The 21,533-nt window shown below is 36.3% G+C and overlaps 1 protein-coding gene across 1 annotated transcript in view; it reads right to left on the bottom strand.

Annotated features, from left to right (window-relative positions):
* Positions 1–21,533, bottom strand: part of LOC134529939 (solute carrier family 41 member 1-like) — a 95,100-nt gene that overhangs the window by 18,333 nt on the left and 55,234 nt on the right. The window contains exon 5 of the mRNA XM_063364486.1: positions 14,545–14,724. Coding sequence (XP_063220556.1) covers positions 14,545–14,724 — 180 coding nt within the window. The remainder of the gene's footprint in view (positions 1–14,544; positions 14,725–21,533) is intronic.

Genomic DNA, 21,533 nt, shown 5'->3' with positions numbered 1-21,533 from the left:
TATTGCTACAGAAAAACATTTTTAATTATTTATCTTTTAATTCTAATGATCTTATTATACTGAGGCAAATGACTAGGGCCATGTGATTTTCGCGAAAAGATTTTCCGACCAGCTGTGTGCTAAACCTCTATAGCATTTTCTGTGTCTCGTGGTTGGCTGGGTTTATTCCAGGTGCATGTCTACTGTCGGCGCACCAATCACAGCCAGCCAGTGCGGAAGCAAACTCGTCCTGAATGGCTCGGCCAAACAGGGCGATGGCTTCTCTTGCAGACGGCCGCCAATCACAAGGGAACAATGGCATACCTTGTTGCAGTCTAACGAGCGAGCAGATTATTTCGCGAAAAACGCATGCCCCTACAAATGACTTATAAACTTACGATCTGCATTATTTACCTATATAATTTATAGGTTTGAATGCAAACAGATTTGTTTTCAGTGAAATGATTTATGAGGTTATTATTTATTTATAATAAAGATAAAAATAGAATACATTATTATCACGCTCATCCATCTCTGTAACAATTCACCAGCAACGTGACTTTCACCTTAAGTACTATAGCTTTTTGAACACTCTTGTATCACAAAACTACACAGTTTCCTGAACCTCTAGACAATTTATTTTAGAATACTTATCCATACCACCGCCCGAAACCACAATTATCTGTACTATGTATAAAACTTGCAAATATTGTTTATAAACTAAGATAGCTAAACCCAATGTTATAAGTACTTTAGAAATGTTCGATAGGAAAAGCATCTCTTATTACTGAAACATTTTTAACAACCAGGGAGTCCGAGTTACTCACAAAATTACCTATAGCAAGTATCTTTTAAAAAATCATTTAAATTAACAGTACATAACCTCGTCCTTTGTTTTGTAAGATGATGTTTTTTTTTTAAATCCACATTTTTACCAACAAGAAGAATTAATGTAGGATAGTTCACGAAGTATCTTTAGAAATAAAAACTAATCTAAAAGCCCAGAAGAAAGAACGCATCATTTAAATTTTAATGTTTTACTCGTTGCCTCTCGAAAACGAAATAAAAATAACTAAGTATTTATGTCAAGGATAATGTCAAAGACGACCGATTGAGAACGTCTTAGTAAATTGACAAGGAACTAACCTTGATTTATGTAGTTAGATTTATATGTTTAATTTTACCTGAACTATGGATTGCGTAGTATGACTTAACTTGTTATCACATACGAAAATCCTATATTACGAGAATTCAAAACACTATTAAACACATCATATTTAAACTGGTAAAAAAAAAAAGAGAAAGAGAATGTAAGAAATCAACACTTCAAATCTGGCCCCACGAATGCTTATGAGTTTTACTAAATTAATGCAAGTACGGCCTATTGTGGAGTGCAGTAAAAAAACTCGAAAAAAATTGTACTGAATTAAATGCAGTAAATTAATTTTATTGAATTAAGTTTTCATTATTCACAAACCAGGTATTATTTATTAATTTAATAACAATTTTAGTGTTCTATAAATAAATTGTTTTCTATATAAAAATAAAAAAATACGTCTTTGCAACAAGCATGGAAAATTTCTTGAAGCATGTAATGTATATACATATATACACACAATAATAAAATTTTGTTGAATCACAAAACACAATGTTTTTGAAATCCAATATACTTGTTATTTCGTAATAAAAAATGCGAATGAAGGCACAAATTCCTCGCTGTTTGATGAATTCGCTTAAACAATCAAAGATTCTGCCGATTCAAAAGCATCATCAACATGCACGCTTTGATTACCTGTTAAATACATTACGAAAAAAATTAAGAGATGTTTTAAGAAGTAATGGCAAATGGTCCTAACACTAAAGACTGGCACGTTGGACAGTGCGCTTGTGTTGATAGTGATTGATTGATAGCACGGGAAATAATTAATTTTCTCATAAAAGAATTTTTGACGTAACAACGTCTAATAAATCGATGAATCCGGCTGCACGCACGAAAAAGTGTCCTGTTACGCAAACTGTTCCGTTACGATGTGTCCCGTTACGCACATTGTTCCGTTACGCTGTGTCCCGTTACGCACATTGTTCCGTTACGCTGTGTCCCGTTACGCTTATTGTACGCTTGGGCCGCATCTATTTCTCTTCCACTAGACTGTTTATAAAGTGAAGTGAAAAGTTAATGTGGTCTTCATTGCTTATTACAACAACAATTTCGGCATTAAAGGTTAATTATTCTTGCATTTTAAAAATCTGATTACTAGTATAATTTCAAGTATTTATTCTTTTATTATTAAAATAAAAGTTATTCAATTTTATTCATAAAGTATGCAATCATTTCATCAATGTTTTGTTATGACGTTGTCACGTTAAACTATCGTCCGTAAACCGACTTTACAGACAACCAATTTTTTTATGTTTGTGAGATTCTCGAACGTTTTTATAGAGGTTCAATTACAATTCTCTGGAATTTTTTTTCAAGCCACAAGACTCTAGACGTCATGTAAGTAATTAGTTTTTTTTCCTACACTGCAGAATTTCGAAATGATTAAGTAACATAACGTCGCCAACAGAGCTTGGGAGGTGTTCAACCAATCACGGTTCAGAGCGCACTAGTCTGTGTGTTGCCTGGGCAGTGGTCCGCTCTGCGACCAGACGCACTACTTTCTTAGCTGTGAACGGCGTTTCAAGTGCAAATGAAACGTTTCAGTAAGTATCACAAAAGTAAATACTTATCATTTTGCAAACTTAAAAAGTACGAATTTAAACATTTGTTTTTAAATATTTGCAAACCGCATTTTATAATTGAAATAACAGCACATTTTAAGTACGAAAATATTTTTTTGGTGTTATATGTTAATATTAAATTAATACACCAAAATTTATAACAGCAGATTCCCTTAAGAGGCCGTGTCACAAATTTGCGCTCCTATCTATATCAATGTTATTTTAAAAGGCAGTTTTTCTCAAAGTCTATAAGAGGTAGGGGCCGGAAATTTTGCCTACTGAAAGTATACAATACATTTAACATAACCGCTTTTTTCAAATTTATTTATCATATCATATATTATTTCTGTGATGAAAATAATATTATCAATATTTTGATTTGTCCAGATACATTGAAATTTTGCTTATATTTATGATTATTTAGCAAAAACTGAAAACGCCATTGAAATGTATTGCACATTACCTTCCGATCAGTGTTTTCATGATCATGATGGGTTTATAAACCTGGGTGTAATCAAGTCTTTAACTATTACATGACAACATTTATACTTAATAATTTGGAGATATGCCTTTTCTATCCTCAGCCTCTGAGCTTTTACTATCTGGTCTGGCGACCGACCTGACACTCTTCAACCACCCCAGGGGTCTCCGATTACACATCTTATCAAAAAAAAAAGCTGTTCGTTCATTTGTTTTTGTGTTCGAGCGAAGGTTTACTTCTCCATTAGTGCCACAGAATTCACACATTTATGCCAAGGGAATATTCCGCTGATGTGACGCCATACGAATGTATTATTCGCGACCATACAACTTTTTTGTTTGTCATCGGGAAAATGACGCCGCAGTTTGATTTTTTGTGGTGATATAAAATAAATTTTCTTGGAATGTTCATTTTAAATTGAGCATTTTTAAATGTCAGCGTAGAATATGCTTATCTGCCCATTTTGTTTCTTTCCATAATAATGAGTAAAGTTAACATTGTCATAGACATTTTATTATATTCGTTTGCCGTCCAAGTACAAATGTAACACTATATCGCACGTAATTATATTTTTTTACTAATTTGTTAGTTGTCATTTTATTTAAGTTATAAATAACATTAATAAAAATTATTACTTAATAGTCCAGAATAGAGATTGAGTTATTATTCATTTAATAGGGGTTTAAAATATGGTACTACATACATATTTATATTATCTTGTTGTCTTCTTTGTAACTTTACTGGAAGAATGGCATTTGGTATGTATGTTAACTCACAATGAAAATACTTCAGAAGTACTCAATTAACAGTGAACAACCTAGGGCCTATACTAATTTCATTATGTTCATGAAATATAATTGATATTACTAATAATGAACTGTATGTGTTTTGCGTAGAGATATCGTACGAACTGTATGTGGTACAGACCAACATTAGCTAAGACTCTGTAAATAAGTAATTTCAGTTAATGTGTAGAGAATATTAAAAGTTAGAAATAATGATATATATATAAAACAATGCAGAGTTATCAGCATAAAAATAGAAGTTGTTTTTACGTAGCGCCTACTGGAATGTATATTTTGTGTTGAATTATGTGGTATGATTAGTATTCTCTTATTGTAAGTGTGTTTTGTTAAAATCTTATAAAACATCACTTACTGTTGAAGGATTTTCATTTTTTTTGTGATGATCTTACTTAAACAAGTTTTAATTATATTACACATGTATATTTTAAAAGCATTTTAATGTATACTTATAGAATTGTAATAGGCTTTATACGGACTCTCACGATGCATGTGAGCATCTATAATTAATAGAGACCGGAAAAATTCGCGGATTCATTCGGCGATAGGCTAGAAGTCAAATACATATACCTTTTAGATGATTTTGCTATTGGCTTACTGTTCATCTGGACGAATCTCAACCAATTATAAAACACCAACCAAAGAAGGATCGAATCACAGACAAACAAGCTGAGACGACTAACAAGTCAGCAGCAAATGAACTGCCGTTATTTGCCCGAGTGTACAGGGGAATGTGCAGTCTATCCTGAAGGCCGTCGAAACCGCGAATTTTTCCGGTCCCTAATCTACATCAATATTATGGCCGTTTCACAAGATCAAATATTTATTGAATTCAATCTGTTTCATTCATTGTACATGATTTTCGATATGTACATTGAATTCAATACAAATTGAAGATGTTACTCAACTAAGCTTATTCTTATTAACTTATAAGTATTTTGTTTGTTCAGTACATAAAAGTAAAAGATTCGTTATTATTTAAATAATGAGCATCTTTAAGCAATAACGTTTTCAAAATATTTACATAAACATAATGGAATATATTTTTTAAATACTTTATATCTACGATCACATCAACGGCAGTATTATGTAATGAATGAGGTAATGAAATATCTTGAAAGGATATTTTCTTCTCTGTAAAGTAAATTTGTAATGCAGCCCTCTTAATGTTAGTCTTGTGAGTTATTTCGTCTTCTAATATGCTACAGCAATGTATAAAATTAAGTTTTGTTAGTGTTTTAGTCTTGTGTAATGTTAAAGTGTAATGTGATAAATTCAATAATTTTTTTGTAAGTTCGTATTCATAAAGGTAGGCTACATATCGTATTAAGATAAATAGTATAATATTTGTAAATTTAAATTCTTTGAAACAACGTCGATAAGAGGTTCACCTACCTCTGTTAAACTGTATGATGGTGCATTGTAAAATATTAGGTAGTCTGACTTAAGTGAGATTGTATTTAGATTGTGTGTGATGCATATGCAATATCTAAGCATATGCATTTATGTTATTATCCTTTTAAAACGTTACATGATGAATTTCGTATACTTTTTAATGTCAACTAACATTATTTATCACGGACTATTACATCCAGATAAAGAATAATTACCACATGTTTGAAGATTAATTGTATTCCGATACGTTTAAAGTATTAAAATTTTTAGATTCGACTCATACCATAGTTGTATAAGTGAGGTTTCTTGATTCTGAATCCCTGCATCCGCAATTTCCTAGTGAGCCGCCGGTCAGATTGTCATCCTCTCAGATTGTCGAGGAACCAGATACATTTTTCGTCGAGTAAACTCGAGCTGTCAACCTTCCCACTAATCCTGTGATAAGGGTATAGTAGCTTTATCACGCGCTGCGGCTACAGTTCCTTCGGTTGAAAAAGCCACTAAATCTCACTGTTAAAAGAGAGAACTTCTAGAGCAGAATATTGGAAATGAACATTTACTGACACGGCCTCTTAAAATGATAAACACGTCTTAGTAACTTCTTTAAAACATATTTTGGAATGTAGGCCTCATCAGTAATTTAAAATAAACAATATGTTAAAAGCATGTTCATTAATTTTCAAATATTTTGCGCAAAAGTCCTGTGTACGGATTCGTATACTGTATATTTAGGCACATATATACATACATAAACACACATGGTAAACGGCACCAACATTATCAGTCATCAAAAAATATAAGTAAACATGTTGAGTATTCTCCAAACGGAAAACGACACAGCGTATAATAAAATGGGCGAATAGAAAAATACAAAAGTTCTGTGAACTAGTTAACAGCCCTGTACGACAGTTCAGACGAACACATCAACACAATAAGACAACACAACTAAAGCAACACGAGCTTACTGCTACGAAAGCCTTGACGTTTCGGAGATAGCTCTTTCTTCCCGTCATTAGGCACACGAATTGTAGGCGCCAACATGTACGTCCAAACTAGTGCGTATGTTAAGAGAGTTTACACAAATTTAGATGTTCATCAGTAAATTTTCAAACACCATAAAATTATTTTCTTCTAAATTTTTGTTTTAATTCCATTTTTTTTAATAATTGACAAAATAAAAACACTACTAGTTACGTACAAACTTTAAAACACGATCAAATATTGCGTTTATAATTTATTTTAAGACTAAGAATCTCACATTTGGCAACATACTTATCTATACGTAATCGGAGATTTTTATCTGTGCGCTGGTCTTAGAAGTTCACATAGACGTTGATTCACGTCGTTAATACGCTGGTAGTTGAGACAGTTAAAAGTTATTATCATGTCTCTCAACCCTAATCTCCTCTTAATTGTTTAGGATAGTCATGCCTGAGTCGCATTATTCATTATAAAAAGTAAAAATACCCATTAGATGTTTATCTTGTCATTAAAGTAAATCCACGAACATTTCAGCATTTTAACGAGTAATGAAATGAAATTTGTGAAAGTTATTTACCCAGTCACAAAAGATCCGAAGGAATCTATGCTTAATAAAACTATTATTTTGAATTAATGCCAAAAATTTATATACTCCATCTGAGTTGACAACCAACCCTATATATATATATATATATATATATATATATATATATATATATATATATATATAAATATAATAATCTGTGCAGAACCTGTACGAAATGTTTTAATGCTATCGTCAATTGGCCGTAATGGCAATATTACTGCATGATTTTTTTGTTTCCAAAATGTTAACATTTATAAATTAATTATTTAGAAAATTCTCAATGTAGATATTTAAAACATATTTGTTAGGTAACAGAACCGATTAATTGTTATATAGAAAGTTTTTTTTTTAAACTTTTGTGAGCTGAAGTTAGTTTAAGAAAATAAACTACGGCTCTAAATGTTTCCACCCGCACAACAGAGTTAGACGAAATAAATGTTATCTACGACAGAAAACGTGTTTGTCGAAGTGGCCTGAGCATGTCGGGTCAATGGCCTTGTGACGATAGCAAGACCTCGGCGCGCACGTGACTACAGGAATGCAGTACATTACAGTCCACGTGGAGTGAACTTGATTATTTTCGACGGAGCACGTTATTACAACTTAATCCAGCTAACGTTTTAAGTTCTTAAAATTATTATTGTAATGGGGAAGATTTCATGACCATACGCCATTGCTGGTTTTCAGCTTAATTTCATAAAAAATTGGTTGTCTGTAAAGTCGGTTTACGGACGATAGTTTAACGTGACAACGTCATAACAAAAATTGATGAAATGATCGCATACTTTTATGAATAAAATTGAATCATTTTTATTGAATTATCACTGTTTTGTATGCATGCAAAGAAGGAGTGAAATGAAATCTACAATTTAATTGATAAATTTACTTTTATTTGCACTCATTAATTCAAATATGTTTATTACTTTAACGAACAGATTATTGTAACTATAACTTTTATACATGTTTGCTATTTAACTTCTTCCAATCTGTGTTATTCTGTTAAGGATAGGACGATGATAGGAAAAGTAGGAAACGAATTGGGAGTGTTTCAAGTTTAATGTGCCTCGAATAAGTCAAATCGATGGTTGTTCCAATCGAGTGGAAGAGAGATAGATGCGGCGCAAGCGTACAATGAGCGTAACGGGACAATGTGCGTAACGGGACACTTTTTCGTGCGTGCAGCCGGAGTTCATCGATTTATTAGACGTTCTCCCGTCAAAAAACTCAAGGATGGCAAAAAAAAAGATGAAAAACATACATACGAAGGACAAGGCAATACCAGCTCATGTAAACTGATCAGCTTACAGCTGATACTGGCCTGCTCTCCGTGCGTATTTGTATTCACCCTTTTTATCCATTATTGAGGGTTTTTCTTATGGCATTCAGTATAAAACAACAATGACGCATGGACATGAAATTGTTTTAAAACGGCTGAAGTTTTGTTCGGCCATCCTCCACCTAGATTACCAAGCGACGAACAGAGGTTAGTTTAAAACGTTTAAATCATAAACTGATAATAATGATCTCCATTTAATCAATTAAATAATTATAAACTTAATTAGTTTCGTTTCCATGCTGTCTCTAGTGACTGATATTTTTGGGTGAAATTTGTTGCAAACTTGCTTTTTCACGTTAATTTAAGTTTAGTCGTAGAGTATTGAAAAATACGCATAAATAGAGAGCAATGCTAACATATTAAGGAAATAGTTAGGTCTAGTATTTTTGGTTGCTACTTGTAGTCTTATACAGACGAACGGCACTGAAGGGTTGATTTTCCGTGTAGTCGGCAGCGCAGCTACTCTTTCGTGAAGTTGTGCTAACCCACAACGGATGTCTGTGTTTACCAATGACGAGTAACAGACTGGTGGTATCTGGGTTTCAAGGTCATCTCAGGGACAAATATGTACAAACTTTAAGTGATATGTCAGCCCAATTTACTCGTAAACGGGGTGTTCTGCACTCGAAAAAGCGCGGAATGTTTTACAAAATTTATGAACATTTTTGGATTTTTGCTTATAAACATTTTATACTCGTTTGTTTACACTTTGAGTAAACCAATAAAGCCTAACCAACTATGCGGAAACAAACAGATACTATAAAACATTTGGGATCCAAGCGTAATTAAATCATAAATGCATCTCAGAAACACTGATCAATCACAATAAAATGAATACAGTAGCTGTGCGACAAATAATCTCACAATAGTAAACAAACCATGAGAGAGATAGATATTTTCTAGAAGCAGAGAGTAACTTAAACACCATTAATTTTTTTTTTAAAAAAATTCGATTGTCGTCTCAGATTTTGCAACTTACAGTTTTGCGGGATAATCGACTTGGGGAGCAAAACTTGTTTTATATCTTCACGTGGCGGTGAAATATTTGTTATTGTTTCTTAGCCAAGGTCCTGTTTATGTTGAATTTGCAAGGATGACAACATGGTAAGAGGCATAGAAAACGTCTTATCTGATATCTTAAAACGGAACACTATTCCATGAAAAGTATTCGTACCCGAAACTAAGAGATGTGAAGAAATATAACTTGAAATCTGGAAAGACTATAGTGAAGTTTGAAAGGTCAACGATTTTGAGTAATAATTTTTGGACTTATCAAATCAGCGCTAACTTAAACGCTGTAAAGTTCCTAAGAATAATTAAACTACACATTGACCATTTCTTTATGTGACTATCTTGTATTAAAATTTTCCAAAATTCAAATTATATTTTTAATCTGACCAGAAAAAAACTGTTACGACGCTGCTAGAGACGAAGCCAGCCAGATAGCCCGGCGCGCCGGCCTGTGGAGGACCCGACCTCCTTGAGGAGCACGACGAAGGTAGAGCCCGTCCCTCCCGTTACAATTACAAGAGCCTTCCATTAACGGCCGCTTTCCGACAACCACAGCGCCTTCCCATGGAGTCCAGATGCCTCTGTCCCTCTGGAGAGTTCGACAGGTTCCAACAAGCACCATCGCGTGATGTGGAGCCATTGTTCTCACAGCTTCGTGTGTTAAGTCAGGGGATTGACATGTACTCACATGTATAAAAGGCGGATTGACCTTTCGAGCAGCAGTGAAGTAAAGAGGGTCATTTGGCGAGCGATAGTGGATGACGAGAGACGGGCTTTGTGTGCGAAGATTGAAGCATCGGGGACGGGTTTGGTGGCTCCGCAGACGAGTGAGTAGTACAATGAGAGGTGTGTGGCCAGAACAAGCATTAGGGAGAGAGACTGCTGAGCCGGTCTCCGGTAGGGCAAGTATACTCATTTAAGAATGAGTAGTTTGTGGCCAATAATTCATAATTTGGTTATTTAGGAAATAATTTAATTATTCGTTGATAAATAAAATCTAGTTGATTAATTTGGGCTATCCTTTCCGGATTTGCATTTACCAATGTAACACCACAGTAAAATTATTTATATTTTCTTTCGCTGTAAGAAAATGGCTGCAATTATATTATACAAAGTTGCTGTCGTAATTAAAGCATAGCATGTTTTGAATAGTTAAAACTAAAGAGCTAGCTTTTTAGAACATCCCAAGCGCTGCCTGTGCACATGTGTTGATACAGGCTTGCTAGACCACAGGCAAATTATATAATATCTGTGATCACAGGTAATGTTCTGACTCCGTTCAAAAACATTAACTGTACCGCTATAATTTGTAGGACATTGAAAATAAAATTTTATAAGTCACAAAGTAGTTACATCACTACACTTCTCTACCACAACATGCAGACTTGGACAGTAGTGGATAGCAACTGTATTCTTGACAAACGTGAGATACAATGTTATTACTTCGGGTTTTTTCGATTTTAAAATTGGTTATATTTATATTTTACTTATTTTCATGGTCTCATAATTTTGTCTTATATCCAGGAATTCTAGGCGCCGCCTCTTGAACATTCTACTCTAACTGTAAAATGTTATGTTCTAATTAAATGATACCTACAGAAACATGAAGTAGTAACTAAAGGCGGGCGTAAGAAATTTGCTTAGTTTTATGCCAAGCACAGTGTTATAGACAAGAAATTTAAATAAACGGAATTAATTTTTTAACTGAACATTCTAAACCTTCCTTGTATCACACGTAACTAGTTTAAATAAACGGAATTATTTTTTTACTGAACATTATAAACTATCTTTGTATCACACGTTCACTGAATGATGGAAAACCCAATGTCTAAGTGCATCATAATTTGATAGGAAGCTAATAATTAATAGTCACACGACTTCATTACAGTCAACAATTTTCTTCACTGTTGGTCATGAACACCAATAATACACGAAACAGTAAAAGAATGGCAAATTTGTGAAATAATTATTTGATAACTAGTTTTCAAAATATATTCTGTGATAATAAAAGTTAAACATTGCCGATTCTTTAACACAATTATGCGGAAAATATAAAGTGTATTTTTTTAAAAAAATTCTTAATCATATACAAAGAGACTGCAGTATTTGATCGTTTAAATAAATTATTAGTTTTATACATTCCACATGATGGTAGTATGGCTTTTCTGGTAGCGTTCAGGCAAATACTTTCAGAATAATCTGTTTTTAGCGGCGAAATTTATTTTTTGACGTGATAACGTCTTATAAATCGATGAACGCCCGTTGCACGCACGAAAAAGCATGACTCATTGTCACATTCCGCCTGAGCCGAGCGTGCAAGAACCGGCCAACCACCGTGCGAGAAAATCTTCTATAATATAAAACATGTTAAGGCGGGATTTTTAACTAATTGTTCGTGATTATATTTTTAACAAATTATTTAAATTAAATTTCCAAAAACTGTAAATAATATTTGAAAATTATAAAGTATGCAATTTTTCATCAATGTTTTCTTATGACGTTATCACGTAAAATAATCGTCCGTAAACCGACTTTACAGACAATTCCCCTTTTTTTTTTGTTGTAATTTTTTGTTGTCAGTGTAAGTGAATGATGCATCGCGGCGAAGCATATCTCTATGACGGTAATGCGTTGTTGTTGTGCTTCGCAGAAACCACTCGCTGTGGCGAGAAAGCGAGGCTGTGAAAGAGGCCGCGGCGATGGGGGAAGCGATTACAACGCCGAACGTACAATAACACCGAAAACCATAACGCCGAATGCCAAATTGACTACAACGCAGACAGCCAGAAAACTGCTGTGTACCACAACGCCGAATCACCACAACGCCGAAATACATAAACGCCGAAAAATGTCATTGCAGGACTGCCACAAAAGTTAGGTTAGGTTAGGTTAGGTTAGGTTAGGCTAGGTTAGGCTAGCCTAGTATAGGTTAGGTTGTGGTATTTCAGCGTTAAGATACATTTAACATTTTTCGGCGTTACTGTATTTCGGCGTTGTGTTACACAGCAGTTTTCTAGCTGTCGGCGTGGCGGTCAATTTGACATTCGGCGTTATGGTATTCGGCGTTATTGTACGTTCGGCCTTGTGGTATTTCGGCGTTGTGGTAACGACCCGCGGCGACATGGTGGTCAGGAAGCGGTCGGCGCCCCAGACGTCTAGGCAAAGTCTGAACCAACAACAGCTGAGTCAGGCCACTTCTGTGCACGCGCGCCTGTCTGTTGACGCCGCAGACAAACACCATCTTGACGCGCTTCCAGAGGAAATTTCTGTGTCGCACGCAGAATCGCAAGGATGGTTTTTCTAACACGCAGATGCCAAATCAGGTAAATTTCGTAAAACTGGTTTTGTAAAAAGGCAAGAAGTAGAATATTATAACTCTATATGGTTAAAAAAAAAATCTCTTTGAGAAGGTGTTAAGAATTTTTTTTTAACAGTAAAGACACTTTTGACGTGATAACGTCTTATACATCGATGAACGCCGGCTGCACGCACGAAAAAGCATGACTCATTGTCACGTTCCGCCTCAGCCGAGCGTGCAAGAACCGGCGCAACCACCGTGCGAGAAAATCTTCAATAATATCAAACAGGTTAAGGCGGGCTTTTAACTAATTGTTCGTGATTATATTTAAATAAAATTGTATAAATAAAATTTGCAAAAACTGTAAATAATATTTGAAAATTAAAAAGTATGCAATTTTTCATCAATGTTTTCTTATGACGTTATCACGTAAAATTGTCGTCCGTAAACCGACTTTACAGACAACCCCCCCCCCCCTTTTTTTAAACTGTTATATGCTCGTTTGAATTGTGTAGTCTAACAACAGTTCTCAACAAAAAAGGAAACATGAATAATTCTGAATGAAGCTGAATTAATAAAGCAGGTGGTTTGTTCGCAAAGGTGAACAGAATATTAAACATGATGGCGAGATAGTTTCTGTCGATCAGGCAGGTCGATCAAGGCATGCGAGCCATAAGCTGTCGCCATCACATGGCGCGAAGGTGAAGGCGCAGGCGCAGGCGGGGTTTCGCTTTGCTCTTTGGTTAACAAGTCCGGAGTAATGGAAGAAATAGCCTCTTAAATTCTGTGTCTCAACTCTGGCAGATCATTAGGTAGCGGCGTAACGTAGACAAGATATTTTATAAAGCCCCAATGGAAAAAAATCTCATGGCGTAGTGTCAGGCCAGCGAAAAAGAAGAAAGAGATATGTCTTCTCGACCATTACGACCAATTTAACGGTCAGGGACTTCGACGTTCAACCACTCTCGTACAGATAGATTCCAATGGGGAGGGGCTCCATCCTGTTGCCAAATAAAGCTTACAGGTTCGCCCTCTGGTAATTGGGGAAAGAGCCATTCTTTCGCGCTGCAAGCAAGAAATCAAACAAAGCAGTGTTCGCGCATGCGCTTATCGAGATCTGTTAAATTTTGTAACTGAGGCATTCTTTTGTGGGCGTACTGCATTAGTTGCGCCATTATGACTCGGCCAGCCGAGAGAAGCTAACCCTACACTGAGAGAATTGTTTGTTTGCCTCAACAAAATATTTGTTTGTATATGGCGAAATAAATATATTTTGTTAATAATTCAAGCAAATATGTTGTATTAGGAAAGATTCGGTTGACCCAACAATATTATTTTGTCAACTCAAATGTATACTTGGTTAGGTGTAACAAATCATTTTTGTTACTTACCGAGTTTGGTTAAGCTAACAAAATATTTTATGTATGCTTTTGGACATACGCCATTGCTAAGCACATGTATGTCTGTAGAAGAAAACTACAAAAAACACAAAAGACAAAAACACAATTTAAGCAAAAAGTTGCTGTTGTCAATTTTTTTTGGGTTCAATATTTTTGTGCTGTCATCATTTGTGGGGGGGTTTTTCGTTCTGTTAGTCAATTTTTTCTTTGTTTTTCTTTGTTTGTTGACCATATTTATGTTATGGAATATTATGTGGTGTTTATATCCTGTTGACAACAGCAATTTTTAGCTTTTTGTCTTTTGTGTTTTTTGTAGTTTTCTTTTACAGACATGCATTTGCTTAGCAATGGCGTATGTCCAAAAGAATACATCAAGTCATGCACTCCCATTGCACAAATCCTTCAAAGATAATAACAAAATATTTTGTTCCACCAAGTGAACATTTGTTCCGCCATGTATAAACAAACATTTGTTTGATCCAAACAAACCTTTTTCTCCGTGCAACTCCCCTCCTTGCGCCGTGGTTCTCGCGCTCTGGAAGAGTCGGCTCACCTGAACCAGGGCGATGTTCCCGATGACCAGCTTCTTGACCTCCCTGAGGGACACCATGTTGCCCTTGTTGGCCTGCGTGGACAGCCGCGACGCCAGGCAGGTGTCCAGGTTGCCCTTGAGGCCTTGCAGAGCCGGCACGAGGATGAATAGTGCTCGGATGTCGGAGAACACCTCCCATTTCTGGAAGGAAACACGTCTTCGCGTCACTCACCACCGTGGGATTTTTTGACATGAAAACGTCTTATAAATCGATGAACTTCGGCTGCACGCACGAAAAAGCATGACTCATTGTTAGAGACCTGTAAAATTCGCGGATTCACTTCCCGATAGGATAGAGTCCAAATACTTTTGACATTACTTTGCTTCAGTGATTGGGCCACAGTTTATCTGAAGGACTCTGGGCCAATGAAAAATCTTTAACAGAAGAATTAGCGAATCACGATCATTCCAGTCAACAGGTGTTACGAGTCGGTAACCAATCAGCAGATGTAATTTGCACGAGTGCACAGAGGATCATGGAGTCTATCCTTTAGGGATTTGAAATCGCGAATTTTACAGGTCTCTACTCATTGTCACGTTCCGCCTGAGCCGAGCGTGCAAGAACCGGCGCAACCACCGTGCGAGAAAATCTTCTGTAATATCAAACAGGTTAAGGTGGGCTTTTTAACTAATTGTTCGTGATTATATTTAAACTAATTATTTAAAATAATTTTGCAACTGGAAATTATATTTGAAAATTAAAAAGTATGCAATTTTTCATCAATGTTTCCTTATGACGTTATCACGTAAAATTATCGTCTGTAAACCGACTTCACAGAAAATCCCCTTTTTTTCCATCATGTTATAGTTAGTTATAGTTATATCTTATATATTATTTCTCTAGCCTGTTTTTCTGTCACTCCTTTATCAAATTTCATTATTTACCCCTCGTTTTAAAGCTTATCGTGCCGGCTAATGACGAAAAAAAGACCCACGGTCAAAACATGTACTGCTTCTCTTAAATTTGAGATTTAAAGCCATCTAAGAAAGGGGTCCTTTAATGGATGCGTCGATTTTTCGGTAGATATGGAATCGGATTCGATAAATATTGAATCGGATATCCACTTAAAATATCAGCGTTTACATATTTCTTTTTTACATTGCTCTTCCTTCATAATAAACAGAACTTATGATAAAAAAAATCTTAGAGGATCCTTTAAATTAGCCAAAAAAAACACTTAACCAAAACTTCTGGCACGTCAGACTTTTTCTTATAAGTAAATACTTTTGAAATTACTGTTCATATTTTGTACCACATACATAACTTACAAACATGACCTCTTACGTTTACTTCTCATAGCATCAGTTAGTATTGAAGATACGTACAACCAAAAAGTAAACGATGATCACATCATTACTTCCAACATTGTATTTAAAGAGGTTTTGTAAACGCGTACATTATTGGTATGTTTGGATATAATACTTCTGTAAAAAAAAGTGTAACAGCTATTTGTACCAACACCAGTTTACTTTTTTCTATTCTTCTTCAAAATGTCATTTCTTCCAAATTTCTAAACAATGGAATGCCACACAAAACGATTTGGTGCGCACTGCGGAATTCCGCACGGGCTGACTAGTGCATGTATTTGTTAAAACGTGTCAAGCGACTTGCTTCTGTATTCTACTGGCAAAAGAGCACAGAGTTCTTGTGTGCTACTGTATCAATTGTGTGTATTGTTCATAATGTGAATCAATAAAGAAATTTGAATTGTGAAAAAATTGTCACTCAGTTCCACTGGCAGATCCATAGCGGCATACCTCCCCTCCCCATAACCTGGCCAATTCCTTATCATAGTTGACCGAACTTACTCAAGTATTATTTCACAGCAGTGATGTAGATAACAGGGCAATTTTGATCCATAAATAAAACGTAATTTCAATTCTAAATGTACTGAAATCGTATTGAAAAATTTTATTTGGCCTTCCCCTGAGCATCATTCCTGATATCACCTTCAGAACAGGAATAGTTTACTCACGTGACACAAGGTTGCGTGGAAGCAACACTATGGTAACGGAAAAATTACATTTACCGAGAAAATGCTATTCACTACGCTTTGTTTACAAAATAATGAAATAGCCACGTTCAGACCAAAAAGAAAATGTTTAGGCTTATTAAACTCTGTTTTACCTACTGTCAATATGTGGTGTTCGTTTGAAAAACATATTGTTAGGAAATTAATAAGTGACAAAAATGAAATGGAGTCTTATTCCGAAAAAAAAATATATGTATTATTCTGAACTGACAAACTCATTGCGATGTAAAAACAAATATTTGAATAAATTATTTGTGTAAAATAAATGAGCGCTAAGTTCAGTCAAAACGTGATTTTTTTTCGCAAGTGAGAAACATGGAAGTGGTTAATGAACCTGTGGGTTTTCTCGGAGTGCTCTCGTTTCATCAACACGCTCACTCCGTCAGCGCTCCATTCTTATCTCGTTGCCAATCATAGTTTCAAATGATCCAGATGTCGACGTGACGTTAATAAGTGATTAATTCATTCATTAAGTTTAACACCATTGTATTCATACATTGTTAAAATTAAAATATATATATATATTTATTTCAGACTGGAACTATTAAGCCAAAAACGAATCCACACAACAGCAGCTCAAAGAATAAAACAGGTGAAAAGAAGAGGTGTGTGTGTGTTTGTCTTCTCAGAGACCTGGTTCTCGCATAAAATATTTACAAGAAATTTCATATTTTAAATATTTAAATTTCTAATTTAATCTTTTGTATGGTTGTGAAATTGGTTGCTAAAAGCTACTTTAAATTTAAAATTTCTCAACAGATCAATGTGCAGCACATAGCAAGGATCACGACCAAATGTTATAATAATGATACTCATAACAGATACATAAAACACTTGTATTTGATTCTAAATAATTAGTATTCAGAAATGAAAATTCTCAAAACAAATTATTTTAAAATAAAATGGACATTAAAGAAAGTGTGCAAGTGAGCAAGAGCGCTAGGGCGTGAATGCTCGAATTCGCGAGTGGGAAAGCGCGCGAGTGCCTGAGTGCGCCAGATGACAAGAGCGCAAGTGTGCAAGTGCGCATGTGTGCAAGCGTGCAATTATGCTGCGTCTTCTCTTCGGGAAGCCTTCATTTCACAGACGAGAGAGCCACACCCGAAGTTCCCCGAAGTTCATGCTTTTTTCCCCGTATCTTTAATGTAGCTATCCTAACCAAATCAACCGTCCACAATGTTTTAAAGTTTTTATAATGTAGCTAACCTAACCTAATTGACCATTAGTATCCTTTTATCAAAACCGCCGTATTTATTTACAATGAACAAAAAAAACCGAAGATGCACGATCGGGCGATTGGCTCTGTCGTCTGTGAAAAGAAGGTTTCCCGTTTTGTCTACCTTTCCCTGCCGTCTCCTCTACCGGTTCCCCCCACCACGTACCTGACTATTCCCCTCCTTTCCAGGTCCCCCCACCACATAACTAGGTATTTCCCCTCACGCGATCGGAATCTTCGTAACGCTCGAAAATTGTAGCCTCCTCAGCAAAGAAGATTCACATGAAAATAAAAGATAGTACTGGTTAGTGGACTATTAAGTGTGCTTATTATTTTATTGTTTTTTTTTTCCGGTGTGTCGGTGAAACCGGCTTGGGAACCACCCGTGTAGTCTTCTCAGCTTTGTCCTTGAGTACCTCCGGGCCGGGAGACTGTCAGAGGTCAATGACACTCGATTGTGTCGGACACACATGGCCGCAGCGGCTGGGGCAACCTGGCTGCTGCGGTCATGTAATTATGTTCTTTTCAACTAATTTGGCTGGCTGGCAGCCTGGCGGTAAACGACGATAGTCGCCCCCTAACAACCAGTTATGCCCAAAACCCCCAATGCGGACAAAAATGTCCAAGTGCCCGCCCTTGCTTGGTAGATATTTTCTACTCTTCCAACTCTTCTTCCTCAGCCATCCTTCTATTCCCGAATCCAACCCGCATGTAATTAATGCATGAAATTTTGCATCCCGCATGTAAGTGCCCAGGGTTTTCCCTGTGTCTATGCAGGTTTTACCTGGGCCCAACTTATCTAGTTTTTAACCTAGAATAGTCAGTGAGGGGAGTTAGTCATGGCTAAAACGTTGCCATGGCTGGTCAATTCCCTCCTAGCACATGATGCATGCTTCCTCTCCTGCATGGTTCATAACCTGCCTGCTTAGAGCGTATAGGCTTCGGCCTGAGACGCACTTAGAGTATTCCCTACCCAGACCCCTCCCAAATACACTTATTAGTTTGGTTAGGGGAAAAATCACAGCACTCGAGCGCGCGAAGCAGTCCCCTTGTGAGGCGATTTTCGCCCTTCTGGGCGGCGCTGGCCAGCCAGACACGCGGCCGCCCTTTACCACCAACACGTGCTTCATCGCAACAAAACTCATCGTCTCCGCAAAAGAATGTCGCACACATACATTTCAATAGCATCGACTGTGAGCTTTTGTAGAGCGTTGGTTCAAGGTCACAATTTCGAAGAGTGAATCAAATAGTTTAAGATAAAGCACACGTGCGAGAACTGCTTTGTGGTTTTCTCTCTTGCAGCGCGAAAGAAAGGCGAACATGCAAACTTTATTTGGCAACAGGATGGAGCCCCTTCCCATTGGAATCTCTTTGTGCGAGTGTGGTTGAACGTCGAAGTCCCTGACCGTTTGATTGGTCGATAATGGTCGAGACGACACTGGACTCCACGTTCATCTGACATAACGCAGTGCGATTTTTTTTTTCCTTCGGTGCTTTATCAAAGATCGTGTCTACGTTCCGCCGCTACCTAATGATTTGCCAGAGTTGAGGCACAGAACTTAAGAGGCTATTGCTTCCATGGCTCCGGACGTGTTAGCAAAAATGTGGGAAGAATTGGACTTTAGGTTGGATGTGTGCCGTATAACTAAAAGTGCACATATTGAACATTTCTAAGAGAAACTAGGTTAGTTAACTTCAATTTCATGTATGATTTGTCGTAAATAGTCTAAATTAAACTGTTATAATATATTATTGAAACTGGGACATTTGTTTATAGACATATTGTATTTTAATCTGATAGTAACGAAATTTAAAACTCAATTTCAAAGGCATGAAGTTATGTCAATCAACTTAACTTTCTTTCTTTTCTTCGTCAGTTACAGTCGGTACAGGTTCATCGATTTGTTAAAACTTTATTATTAACCTGTTAACAATTATTTTGTAAAATATAGAATGAAATTTATTTTACGAGTTATTTTCACTATAAAAGTTTTCTGTCAAATAAAATTAGAAAAAAAAAGCTTTTCATAACGGCAATTTTCTTTACTTGGAAGTACGCGAGAAGTTCATTTGCATACTTCACTTGCAGTTGGTACAGTCCTCGTGACGTCACTTCCGGTATCAAGTACGCACAAGTATATACTTAAATTGAAGTCAGAAACGGCCTTAATCAAAAGTCTGAGCTTCGCGTACTTTCATTGTACTCACGTTACTTTTTTTTTGCCCAAAACCTGCGGCACACTTACAGAGGTTTCCTGGCTCACCTACAACGGCTTCATGGCATACTAGTGTGCCGCGGTACACTTACAGAGGTTTCCTGGCACACTTACAGAGGTTTCCTGGCTCACTTACAAAGGCTTCATGGCATACAAGTGTGCCGCGGCACACTTACAGAGGTTTCCTGGCACACTTACAGAGGTTTCCTGGCTCACTTACAAAGGCTTCATGGCATACAAGTGTGCCGCGGCACACTTACAGAGGTTTCTTGGCACACTTACAGAGGTTTCCTGGCTCACTTACAAATGCTTCAGGGCATACTAATGTGCCGCGGTACACTTACAGAGGTTTCCTGGCACACTTACAGAGGTTTCTTGGCACACTAGTGTGCCGCGGCACAGCAGCTGGAAAGCCTGGACTATTAACAGTGTATAACTGTTTTTGAATCAGATTACATGGTTTATGATTGGTTTCGAGCGTTAAAACTTTAAGGTGTACAGTTCACGCACGTTAGGACGTGGACATCCGTTTTATAACAACTGCAAATCTACCCAGAACTCTCGTAACCGCCTCCAAAAACTCCCACTACAAACAACGCTCTTAAAGCCACTGCTTACGTGAAGAAATAATATGCCCTGCGCATGCGCATCTAAAGAATTTTCTTCTCCAGTCTTTGTGTTTGCGGCAACAGGTGGTTAAAACCCTGCAGCCTTGTAATTGCGTGCATTAAGTCATGCAGCCTGAGGCAAAACAATAGGAGTATTTCCAGAGCGCCGCCTTGAATACTTAACAACTATAATTTTAAAATACTGCAAATTATAAAGTAGATATAATTACAACACTGGCACACCACTGTGGTAAGTTTGAAGAAATGTTATGTAACCGACAAAAAAAAATATTTGTCCAATATTTAATGTTCGGGCAGTCAATGTATGAAAAAATATATGTATGTATTTTTTAATTTATTGAGAAAGTGCGTTTATTAGAGGCATTTGACTCATTTTTTAAATAATAGAAAGAATTTTCACAATATTTTGGTCATTGGTCACAGAAAACGACCACCGCATATGAAAATAGTCACTAAAATAGTAAATAAATGGACTAAAATTAAATTTAAATGTTTTATAGGCTTTAAATTGTTTAGGTATTGTCAAAAGAAATGATTGTTCTTTTATGATAATTTTTTCGAAATGTTTATTGGTTGGAGCAAATGCTTACACTATAGTTTATGTGTGGAAAAATGAAACATTTACATAGAAACATGTAAAAAAGCAATTTCGTGGCAGTTACGATAGGCATTTGTTCGTATATAATTTCAAACGTGTGTGTTACGTCACGCATAAAAGTTATTAATAATTTTCCTAGAACGTTAGGAGCGATGATTTCCGATCACTTATTGCTTCTGACGTTATCAGTCGTGGCTTAGTTGAACAGAGAAGTCCGGACTTTAACTGGCGAATGTTTGCCTGCGGTCTTGGTGTGGT

This window comes from Bacillus rossius, chromosome 2 (genome assembly GCF_032445375.1).
Source record: "Bacillus rossius redtenbacheri isolate Brsri chromosome 2, Brsri_v3, whole genome shotgun sequence".
In the NCBI taxonomy this organism is placed as follows: Eukaryota; Metazoa; Arthropoda; class Insecta; order Phasmatodea; family Bacillidae; genus Bacillus; species Bacillus rossius.
Note: the sequence above shows the minus strand (reverse complement) of the source record. Positions and strands in the feature narration are given on the sequence as shown.